Below are 12,551 nucleotides of genomic sequence, written 5' to 3'. Positions count from 1 at the left end.
AATTCAATAGAAACTTTTCAGGCTTTTATTCAACGATAACCGCAACTGCAATTCCACAAAACAAATAAAAAAAACATCAATAATCAAAATGGAATGACATACAAATCCACCCCCACTATCCACGTGAACCCGAAGCGTGGCGAGGGGCGGCGGTACGCGTCCTCCGACCTTTTCATGCCCTACTATCCACGTCGGCGTGGAGTTGAGAATATAATAGTGTGGCGAGCCACCGAGCCCGAAGCGTGGCGAGCGCAGCGAGCCCCGCGAGGGGACGCGGATACCTTCACAGGTAAGCGCGTCCCCTCGCGGGCTTCACAGGTGTCCGTGGTGATGTGGACACCTATGAAGCCCGCGAAGGGACGCGCTTACCTGTGAAGGTATCCGCGTCCCCTCGCGGGGCTCGCTGCGCTCGCCACGCTTCGGGCTCGGTGGCTCGCTGCGCTCACCACACTATTATATTCTCAACTCCACGCCGACGTGGATAGTAGGGCATGAAAAGGTCGGAGGACGCGTACCGCCGCCCCTCGCGGGGCTCGCTGCGCTCGCCACGCTTCGGGTTCACGTGGATAGTGGGGGTGGTGTTAACAATTGTGGAGGCCATTTCACACTTCGATTACCAACCACTTTACATGCACATTACTATAAAGTAGACACAGCATACTGCCTGCTGCACCATTTCAATAACAAGCACAACACACCTCAAACTGCTCTATTTAACAAATATGTACCAAGAAATCATTACAGTCTATGTCACCATGCATTACTATCAGAAACAACAGACTATTCTGTATGTATTATAACACACAGTACATCATTTCCAGGCACATGATATTCTCTGCACATAAACCTGTGTTATCCATATTATCATTATTGCTATGACACTAAAGTCATACACTTCATAAAATACTGCACATAAACACTTTATAGCTATTTAGATAAGCACTACCCCTTGAACATAAGCATTATCCACTCTATACAGCCAATGATAACCCCCTAATCCTCAAAAAAATGATATATGAAGGACACATGTATAACCACAGTAAGCGCCCCCACCCCTCCAAACCCCCCCCCCCCCCCCCCACCCCACCCCCACCCTCCTAAGCCTGTATATATTCCTCACAAACCCAAAGGCCCACCTATGCTCAGTAATTCTCTAAATCTACTTACTGTTTTGGGCAGGGAGCCAGACACAGCTGCTGCGTATTGCTGAGTGATTACCATCAAAATGGCTGCTGATGTCCTTCCCCAGAGTGCTTTTGGCGCGTTTTTTCCGGCAGGCAGAAATATCGCGTCGGTCGGGCGGTGATGTTACGCTCACGACAATGCATAAGACCGACCGACGCGATATTTCTTTGTATATTGACGGTGTAGCGCGTAATACGGGGAGTTACTTCGCAATTGATCGGTCGCGTCGGTCGGAGCCATTGTAAAATGCTCCCGACGCGACGGACATGTTAAGAACAGTATTAAGCACTGTATAGTGCTTATACTGATCGGTCGCGTCGGTCGGAGCCATTGTCAAATGCTCCCGACGCGACGGACATGTTAAGAACAGTATTAAGCACTGTATAGTGCTTATACTGATCGGTCGCGTCGGTCGGAGCCATTGTAAAATGCTCCCGACGCGACGGACATGTTAAGAACAGTATTAAGCACTGTATAGTGCTTATACTGATCGATCGCGTCGGTCGGAGTCGTTGTAAAACGGCCCCGACGCGACGGACATGTTAAGATCAGTATTAAGCACTATATAGTGCTTAATCAAGTACATGTCACGTCGGTCGGCAGCATTGAGCTGTTAAGCTCACAGTACATTGCGGCCGACGCGATATGCTTTTAAACATGTCAACATGTGTATCATGTCGACATGTCGACTAAACATGTCAACTTCAAGTTGATCATGCTTAGTATGCTTAAAAAAAGTGGTTCTCTGTGTCCAAACCATGGTGAGGGCCCCAAGCCCCAGAAGCCTATGAAAATTATAATGTTAATAACCCACACACGCTTCTTGGGGTTTGCTGCGCTTACCACGATTTTGACTTAGTGCTCCACTACACTCACCGCACTCCAAAAATTATTTGGATAGTGGTGGTGTGACTCCATAGCATTCATCCATCACAAATCATTCACCTGAGACAAGAAACACAAGTGTTTTAAAAGCATTTTTTAAATTTTACTTTTCAAATGAAAATAGAAAAACTGTATATAATCAATGGCAAACAAAACATATCACATGAGCATTAATGGGGGAAACAGAAATGGGGGTAAATCTCAAGAGTCCTTGGGCAATAAAGTCAGGGCAATTAGTATGCGGGCAAAAGGGTTCTCTTGTCCCAGGCTCTTCCGCCACATGAATTCTTCCAGATAGCTCTGGAGCATATGCCTGGCGGTGCCCCTGTGGCGTTTATTCCGCCACTTACATGCCCCCCACATCCGTTCAACATTCTGGGTATGAACCCCTGTTGTAGGGTCTACAAAGTTATAACGGTGGTTAACCTGGGCATGTTCATATCCTGCAGCATTCAGCTGGGCCGTACTGTAGGCTCTCCAGCAATCAGTGTACACATGAGACCCCGGCTCCACAAACTGCAGGATAGCTTCCATGAGGGTGTTGGCGTCCCGAGTGGCAACCTTGGTGGCGAAACACTGCCCTGTTTCTCTGCATATGCCACCAAATACCCATTGCTGAGGCAAAACTCGGCCAACATTTGCCTGCCTTTTGACGAAGAGGGTCTCATCCACCTCGACGATCATGCCGGGACCTCCAATCCGGCGCTGCGGCTGCGCCATGAGGTCCAGCAGGCAGGCCTCCCTCATGTACTTATTGTACAGGACAGCCGTCTTCTTAGAGAGGGACAAATTCTTCTCACAGTAGTCAATGCTGGTATATTCCTCCACCCAGGAAAATATGAAGCGGACCAGCGTTAAGAAAGGCAAACGACATCCAGGAAAGAACAGTCCTGCTCTCAGACTCCTCTTCAAACGGCAGTCCCTCACGTTACAGTGCCACATGGTCTCCTTCAAATTCAGCCGCATCGGATGACCATTGTCGCACGTAGCCTCTGATGGCAGCAGATGATGGCGCTGCAGAAACGCCACTGCCTCCTCCTCACTTGTAGGCAGTGAGAACATATTCACCTCAGCCATCTCAGAGGTCTTGAAATCACCCACAGAGCACTCCACAGCAGACCAATCCACAGCTCAGGACTAACGATCAGCACGGCTCAGGGTCAGGATCAGCAGAAATCAATCGCAGAATAATCAGGATCAGCAATAATCCACTGGAACAGCAGCAATCCGCAGCACAAGGCTCAGGATCAACAGCAAATGGTATTCAAAGCACAAGATCAATCAGGGAGATATCACCAGCAAAGGATCAATCGTCCAAGAAATCACCAGCAACTGAATACACGTCTCACTCCTACCGAGACAAACCCACAAAGGCAGTAGGGGAAAAAATAACAGAAGGGGCTGTCAAAGTAAGGGGCCGGACTATCACAGTAAATATTGACATTGATGCTGTAACTGAGCAGATTACAGAGGGAAGATTTCATATTGACATAGAAACACACATTCCAACACATTAAAACATATGTTACTAGGTAGATTTTATAGGGGGTTGGACTATATAGATTAATTGGGCCTATTAAAAAGGGCCTAAACAGCGGGAAAATCGTTGGGCCAATGGGACAGATGAAAATCGTGTGCATCGTGAGCATCGGGGGGTTTTCCTTAAACATGCGACGCGACCGACGCGATTTAATAGCAAGATCGTGAGAAAAGAAGTAAATCGGTAGTATCGCGTCGGTCGGGGGTACACAATTGAAAGGGCCCCGATTCAATCAACAAGATGCCGATATGAATACCGACGCGAAAAAAATACATCGTGAGTACATAACTATATCGGGGGTATCTTATCGGTCGGGAGCATCGTTACCATACAAAAAAACCACCGATGCGACGCGATGCTCAAGACTCTCAAGATTGATATCGGTGTGGCCGTGCTAGGAAACAAGTACCTTTTATTAGAATAAATATATAAAATTCTGAGAAATTGCCCAACAGAACAATAATTTATACGGCACTACCTGAAACATTAGTAACTGGTTTAGACCTACTGTACATTTATTTATGTTCAGCTAAATTGTCTTCCTTTTAGCCTTGGAGGTTCAGTAATACAAAACACTGAACATGTGTGGAAACTTAGTTTTGTCCTTGGTAGCGGCTTGACTCTTAAGCCTTGTAATGAGTCATATTGCTTATTTTAGCCCTTGTGTAGGCTATCGCTCATTATATTTCCCAGTGTGTAAGCAATCCCAAACGGATGATGCGGTGCTCCCACGGGTCATTAATGACTCGCTATGTCATCTGTGCATGTACAGATGAGGGAGTGCCCCTGCTCCCCCCCCCCCCCCATCATCCACCGCATTGGCAAGTGTGTATGCGCTCGCTGATGCCGGATCACCACCACCCCCAGTATCCGTGGTAGCGGGGATAGTCACCATTTAAATATCAGGCATGCATTACAATCAAATTTTCATTCTTTTATCACAGAGCACAGCCACAACAAAGTAGTGTTCCCGCTAGGCTGTTTTAGCCGGGCGCTGCGCCCTGCCCCTCTAGCAGCGCCCCGCTAAAAGAGCCTGCCACACCGGCAGGGAAGCCCAGTGCTGCTGTAGATGTCGATGCCCGGCGCTTTCCCCCTTTAGTGATGGGGGCCTGGGCACGCCCCTTTCATGCCGTCTGTAGCCTTGAACTGCCCACAACGGTTATGTGGACATGCCCCGTCCGCCCACCTTATCCTGTCCCTGAGCAGCAGCGCCCTGCCCTGCTTAGTTCCTAGAAGTAACACTAATAAATCACTTAATTTCCTCAGAAGATCTACCTAAAGTCATACATGAATTTGTATCAGCATGCCTATATTACTATAATGTTTTTTTACCTTGATATCCCAATAAAAGAATTGTATCATTTGCAGATGGTTCAAAATGCAGCTGCCAGGCTATTAACCAAACGGTCCCATTCCAGTAAATCTCTGCTCCCTTCACTAATTACCTGTAAAATGGTGAATCATTTTCAAGATTGATTTGAATGATTTTCAGAGCTCTACACGAACGAGGCCCAAGTTACTTGAAGCAGCTCCTGATTCTTTACAGCCTTGCTCAATTACTGTAATTTGTAAAATCTCTCAGGATTCATCTGGTGATTAAACTTTCAGATTTGTGGCACTGACTCAATGGAACTCTTCCTTGCACAGTTCGAGAGGCCTCCACACTAGAATCCTTCAAAAATAGTCTAAACTGGATACAAACTCTACAGGCCCAAACACACTAGACGATTATCTTTCCAATCTGGCTGGTTGGAGTGAAAATCTGGACATTTTTGGGAACAAATTATAATCAACCATTTGCTCCCAAAATTTGGAAAATGGACAAAAGCAGTCATCTGCATAAATAGATTTAACCAATTTGTCTCAATGACCATTTTTGTCTAATTTCCATGTTTAGGAGCAAATGGTCAATTGTCATTTGCTCCCAAAAATTTCCAGGTTTTCATTCCGGTACTTGTGTATTAGCTGGGTGCCCAATTACCATATGTACTCAGCCATAGGCTAAGCTACGCTGTCAGCATAGTCCAATGGCTGCATAGAGTAGTTTGCCTAGTGACTTCGCGGCAGCCCAACGGCTGCCTAGCGTAGTTAGCGTAGTGACTCCACGGCAGCCCGGTTATGTCCCTGGTGTCCATGGCTCTGTCCCTGGCATCCATGCCAAGCCTAGTGAGCGCCTCTCACACATCACCGGTAACCGCCAGATCCCCTGCGCTGAAGGATGCCGGCAGGGAGGGGATCATGCGGGCACCTGTGGAGAGGCGCCCCAGCTGTCTGAGACGCAGGTGCGTCTCAGACGTTCCTGCGTCTCAGTAATTCATAGCACGTGCGCCTCATGCATAAAGGGGGTATGCGGACGCAAATGCGTCCTATGCACAATAATACAATGCAAATTATACTGGACTGCTGTTTTGTTTGACATGTTCAATTGACGCTCACAAAAATGTATAGTTGTGAGCTCCTCAGTCCATGAGTAAATAAAGGTGTCAAAAACGGTAAACGGCAACCCAGGAACCAATGTGCCGCATGCAGGCTCACCTTCTTACGGCACGATTTGTTATGGCAACGCCACTTTAACTCCTTCGTGTTCCTGCGCATTGGGTGTCCGTTTATGCTGATTCTGACACTGACTACGCTAACTACGCTGGCAACGGGAACACCACGCTACTTCCTTCTGACTATGCTAACTATGTACCGGGCGCCCGGCTAATACACAAGTACCTTCATTCCAACCAGCCAGTTTGGAAAGATAATCTTCTAGTGTGTCTGGGCCTAAAGATTCTTTCCAATCTGGATGGTTTGAACGACAATCTGGTAATGTCATGGAACAATTTACAATCAACCATCGGCACCCAAAATCTTAAAAATGGATGGGAATTACCAGATTTTTATTCCAACATATCAGATTGGAAAGATAATAAATAATATCTATTGTTAGGCTTGTTTTGTATTCAGTATTTTTTGTGCTGTAAAGGCAATTTCAATACACTTCGGGGTAAATATACTAAGATTGGAGTTCTATAGAAGATGGGATGTTGCTATTAATTACTGATATTTAGTGGTTATATTTTTCAACTTAGGTGATTTCCGCTTCAGCCCTTTTATGCTAAAAAACCCACCTCTTAGGAACAAGATGATTGATGTTCTTTACCTGGACAATACAAATTGTGACCCTGAACGCAAGTTACCCACTCGCCAAGAAGCCACAAAGCAAATTAAGGAAATAATTAATGATCACCAATTCCATGACATAGTAATTGGTAAGTAGACCAATGTTTTTCTTAGATATGTACTCTTAGTAGCTGTCCACTGTTTTGCTAATAAACACAATTCCTTTTCAGATTTCAGAATAAAAGGGATCTACTGCCTAGGGTTCCTGTTGGGAAGATGCTTCTCTCATTGTCATCCAAAAGCTAATTCTCCTCCCATCAACTGAACCTCTACTTTTATGATACATTTGGGGGTGATTTGAATTGACTCGCTAAGCAGCGAAAATTAGCTTTTTAGTCAATCCTACACGGTAGCTGTTGGGGCACACTTTCAAAAATCTTGGTCTTTGTGTGCCCCAAAAACTTCTTCTATGACATATTTTTTTCTGTTTTTGCTAGTTTGCTTGCTAGATGTAGCCATTAAAAGATGAGTTGACAGTGGTTATAAAGAGATGCAATAGGACATTAGCAATATTATAGGTAAGCTGGTGCATTTAATTAATGTTCAGTTGATATAATGGTTGATATAAAGGTCTAATATGTGCCCAAAAAAACCCTTTCCTTCACCATTACATCATCACCACAAGTCTAAAATGTTACCTCTCGGGATTCACTTACCCTAACATCTATATGTCAGAGAAAAAAATAGGTTTTTCAGAGCATATGACCTTTTTCCAATTACCAAATATACAGGTTTGTTGAACCTGCACCTACTGGAGTCTAGTGTTCTCCCCAGGGTTAACTTTTTGGGCGGTTTGCCCGGCAAAAGATGCTCTGCCGCCCGGCATTTAGACTCCCCTAGAAACTGGCATTCTCACCAATTAGAACTTGTTTCGGGCATCTGCTGATTCCGGTCCATCCAGAGTCAGTGTCCACCTGCAACAAATTTGAATTGGCGAGAGTGCTGGGTGCATAAGCGTGCAAAGGGGGACCATACCAGCAGGACCACCTTGCCTGGCCACAGCAATCTGTGCAGGGAGTGCTGCATTTTTTAATGAAAGAAATTGCTTGGCTGCCCCACTGTGTGCCGCTCCACCCGTCACTTCTTCCTCTCCGTTCCAGGGTCATCAGAAACTCAAATCCACCTCTCTGATGCCAATGATCTTTCCGCGGTCACTGTTCCTTAGATTATATTTCGTCATCATTCCTGTGTATCTGAACCACCTGGACATGTTGCATGTTTTTATCAATAGATTGTCTGATTTGATACTTGCATTAATAAGCAAATATAATTTATAAAATGGCCACTGTGTGTATGTTTATCATTTTGTCACTGGTCGTAGAGACTGAAGTAATTGCATAAATATTTTCCTACAAATTGATTTTAAAGAATCATTTTTATATATGTATATATTCCTGCATCTTGCATTGCTTGCCATTTTCAGCTATACGGTAGGCAGTGCATTAACATTTTGGAATATTTTTACTTGCAGGCCTCTACAGTCTTGGAAAGGAATCACTTCTGGTGGACTTGGCAAAGACTTTTAATTCTTGGATTGTTGTAAGCCCTCAGAGACTGGAATTACTCACTATCCTAGAAACGGAAGATGTTTTTGCAACGCTGGATGGAGCAGGGAGAATTCGTGTGGTGGAGCAGTCTGAAGTCAATTATGCTAACCTGGTTAAATGGAACTGTATTCATCCAACCATTGCTATTCTTCCCACCAGTCGAAAAGTCAAAGTTTGGCACAAAGATGTTTATGTGGTTCCATATTCAGACCATTCTTCATATGATGAACTTATTGAGTTTGTTTCGCAATTAAAGCCTTGTTCCATTATTCCTGTGGTGAAAACACAAGATTGCATGACTCATCTAGAGCCATATTTAAATCATGTGGAAGCAAAAAAATGCGTAAAAATTCCTAATTCAGTTAAAGCATTTATGAAAAGACCAGACTTAACAAGTGAAGTGTGCAGTAAAAAACCCAAGCTTGCAAGAAAAAATGCACCTCGAGGGGTAGAATTTGATTCCCCTGAAAAGGGCTTGTGCTCCTTGCAGTCAGCAGTGTCTTGTAAAGGTAAACAGGAAATCACCCCAAATTCTTCATGCAATGGAAAAAGCTTGGAATATGAGCACAATATTGACACTGGTTCAGAACGTGGTCGAGCATCAAAACCATTGACTGAGTCAACTCTGCTTGTACCAAACAAAAATATGACTCCTTTTTTGGATAAAACTCAACAGTCTTGCGAGAATGAGTTTGAGATGCTTTCTGCAATCTTGTCCTCTAAAGACATGAACTTGACAGTGTTATCCAACTCTTCTTTCTTTTATAAAGAGACAAGAACTCCCCTTACCCCCAACATCCCTATTTCTCCTGCAAATTCTCCGCATATGGCTTTTTCTATTACTAGGGCAGATGGCCTTTCCATATTACCCTTCATGAAACGAAAACAATTTAACTCAAAGCACTTTCATCATCAAGTTGAGACCTATTTACAAACCTGCAATTGTAGAATAAGCCATAGTAAGGTAATTTAATAGAAATATATGTTAAACTATATGTGTGATGACTGTGATTATAAATGTGACTGTAAATAAAACTTGCAAGATCATGTGCGAGGAAAGAGAATCTGATGTGCAGTTTCACCCAGATCTAAATATCTGTACATGTTACATCTGCCCCACATACAGTGCACCATATGTTTGTACTTTTACATGCTTTTTTTCCAAATCAGATTTAGACCATACCATTTTCTGCGTTTTTCTATACATGCATTCCTTGGCCTAGCCACTGAACAACAATAGGTTGAACTCTATGGCATAACGTAGCCATAGCCTTAGTTACTATGGTACTCCCGAAAAATGGGGATCACTCCCTTGTTTCCAGAAATGCCAGGATACTGACTGTCTGGATCCCCCCTGTCGGACCACCATACCATGCCCGTCAAATGGGCCAAGGCAATTGCATTTTTGGTATTCGATCGCTATGCAATCACAGGTCCTGTACTGCACATACGCAGGATGGATCCTGCGCAGTTTCCAGACCATTGGGAAATTGCATTGCAGAACACATATGCAATATTTAGCTAATCACGAAATCTAGTTTAGTTTTAATACCCCGCATCTTAAAGTATATTGGTACAGTGGGGGTATCTAATTAGTTTTGAACAAACATCAGGAGCGATATCCAACTATCCAATTTGGCCACCTGAAAAAACAAAAACAAAAAAATGTACTCTTGAAAACAAATAGATTCAATGAAACTTGTGTTTTTTTTTCTTTCTGCGTAAACAGCTGCTTTTGTATAGTGCCACGTGTGACTTATTTCTTTCTATTTCTGCTGGAAAAAAATTCACTGACCTTTTTTCGGCAATCTGCAGACGTTTTTGCCGATTTATGGACTTTTCGACAGTTGGTACATTTGAACACCGGCTGTCCAGTTCCTGTCGGAAAATGTCCCGGATTCTGATTGTCGGGACATGCCGACAGTCGGAAATCGGGTCTCATTACCCTTGATACCTGAATACCCTCACTTAATTTAAGTCAGCAGTGGCTAGATTATTTTCTTTTCTTTACCTTATCTAGAAACCTATAATTTCACAGTATAAAAGAACAGATTGGTCCACTTTGCTGCTCTTTTGAAAAATTGCCCTCCTGTTTATGTCCTTGGTCATTGTGTGCCACTCAAGTTTCATGTATTTTTTGTTTTTACAATGAAATAAAAGTGTGTTATAACTAAGCCTAGGATTCTTAAATTCTAATTTATTCTAATCCTTTCCCATTACACTCCAATTTTTTTTGTTTTATGTACATACTTCATTTCTACGGGCCTAAAATAACTGGGTGTTCGTACTTAAAATATACCGTTTTGACTGTTAGAACCTAAAAAGACCTAATTCTGTTGCTTAATGTGAAACTGTATATATTTATTGTGGAAATGGCTGTAATAGTTTACAAATAGGTTTCATATATATACCGATATTACAGCCTTACATGCAGCATGAGTGCCGCCTTCTGAGATTTGTGGGTCTGTGTGGCCATGGCTGCAATTGGATTGCAGCTGCATGCAATATAGCTCTCCCATGATGTGTGTGCATCACAGGAGAATAAGCTGCAAGGCAGTAGCCTGACACATCTGGAATGGAATCACAATGAAGTCTGCACTCAGTTCTCACCCACAGTGCCTGAAACGGGGTTCGAAATACACCGGCTCCTGTGACGCCACGCTTCTTTTTTTTTTAGCTGCACTCGCACCAAGCCTAAATTCAGAGTGTACTCCAGGATTCTGGGTCAGGTCATGCAAGACAGGAAACATGCCAAATTAAAACAATAGATTTATTAAAGACTTGCTTATTATAACTTGTCTAAAACAGCTATAAGATAGACACTTTGGGCCAAATATAATAGGGTGTAAGAATCAAAAAGAGAGAGAGATTTCCTATTTTTTGTGGCAATCATTTACACTGCAAAACCAGGTTGATTTTTGTCATTTAATTGATTGCCGCTGTAAAAAAATTGGAAAACACTCCCAAAATCTCTCACTTTCTGATTCTTACACCCTATTATATTTGGGCCTTTGGAAGTAAAAGTAGAACAGGTCCTAAGAAACTTCAACACCGTCCAACACTCTGTGATTAATGTCCAGATGCCATATAATGGTGTCGGATCACAGATTTTGATCAATTTTCTTCTCCACAAAGTAGCATAAACCACGAAGGGCAAACCAGTTGGCCAGTGGTGGAACTAGCAACTTGTAGGCTCAGGTGCAAACATACAGTTTGGGCCCTCAGGCATCAGGTGCCGGATGACTCACTCTGCATTCCTGCGGTTGTTTCTCCCAACATTGGAATCCTGACTGCCAGAAGATCGACAGTTGGAATCCTGACGTACAGTGGCTATTTTATCTCGTTGGGGTCCATGAGGGAGAATTGAATTGGTGGTGATCTCCTCCGAGCCCCCAGTGTGGCAACGCAGTAAGCCTGCAAGAAATAGAAAAAAAAAAGTTAGCATGTTGTTGGAATGATTCTCCACTTCACAACAGCGTCTTCACCATCAAAATCCCATCTGTGCCTAAATGACCCCAATGTCTCACTAACATGCCCCCTCAACTACAGCATGTTCCCTACTACACAACTTCACCACACTACATCCCCCATATACACTGTATTATGTTACATAATACATCACTGCATTACATCCCCTGGGACTGCGCATTGGATCAGATGGGATTTCTAATGCAGGGGACATCCAGAAATAAATGGGGGTGGGGGGGAACTATGATTGGGGTGCATAGTTGCTGGTGTGGCAAGGTACGGGAGTATGGATGGAGCCCCAATGTTATCACAAAGGTGGGACAGCAGGAGAGAGGAGTAGTAATGGTCGATGGGATAGAGGATGAAGACGGCTCTGCAATTGGGCAGCTGCCTAGTGGCAAAAGAATCATGGAGGGGCATGCCTGAGTCTGACTGTCCCAAAATTAAGGATCATTCTGAGAGGCATTCCTTGTTGAACTTCTAATATGCCACCTTCACACTTTCATCTAAGGTTTTGGAAAGTCTGTATTGGTGTGTGGGTGGTATGTTGCTTAAATTTTTTGCCTAGGTGCCAAAAAACCTTGCACTGTCTCAAAGAGGAGGATAATGGGAGATAAGAGAGCAGGAGAGAGGTGGAATAATGGGAGAGGAGGAATAGTGGGAGATGGGATAGCAGGAGAGAGGAGGTATAATGGCAGATGGGAGAGCCAGAGATTGCACCTGATGGCAGTTGGTATCTTAGCAGGTGTCTATTGGTA

At 43.8% G+C, this 12,551-nt stretch overlaps 1 protein-coding gene across 2 annotated transcripts in view; it reads left to right on the top strand.

Moving 5' to 3' along the window:
* Positions 1 to 10,499, top strand: part of DCLRE1B (DNA cross-link repair 1B) — a 36,775-nt gene extending 26,276 nt beyond the window's left edge. For both annotated transcript variants that reach the window (XM_083172764.1, XM_083172765.1), the window contains exons 4-5: positions 6,688 to 6,867; positions 8,250 to 10,499. In XM_083172764.1, coding sequence (XP_083028890.1) covers positions 6,688 to 6,867; positions 8,250 to 9,298 — 1,229 coding nt within the window. In that variant the 3' untranslated portion in view covers positions 9,299 to 10,499. The remainder of the gene's footprint in view (positions 1 to 6,687; positions 6,868 to 8,249) is intronic.
* Positions 10,500 to 12,551: the final 2,052 nt, after the last annotated feature.

The sequence above is a fragment of the Crinia signifera genome, chromosome 2, assembly GCF_055691185.1.
Source record: "Crinia signifera chromosome 2, ASM5569118v1, whole genome shotgun sequence".
Taxonomy (NCBI): Eukaryota; Metazoa; Chordata; class Amphibia; order Anura; family Myobatrachidae; genus Crinia; species Crinia signifera.
This window is presented reverse-complemented; position numbering and strand designations above follow the sequence as displayed.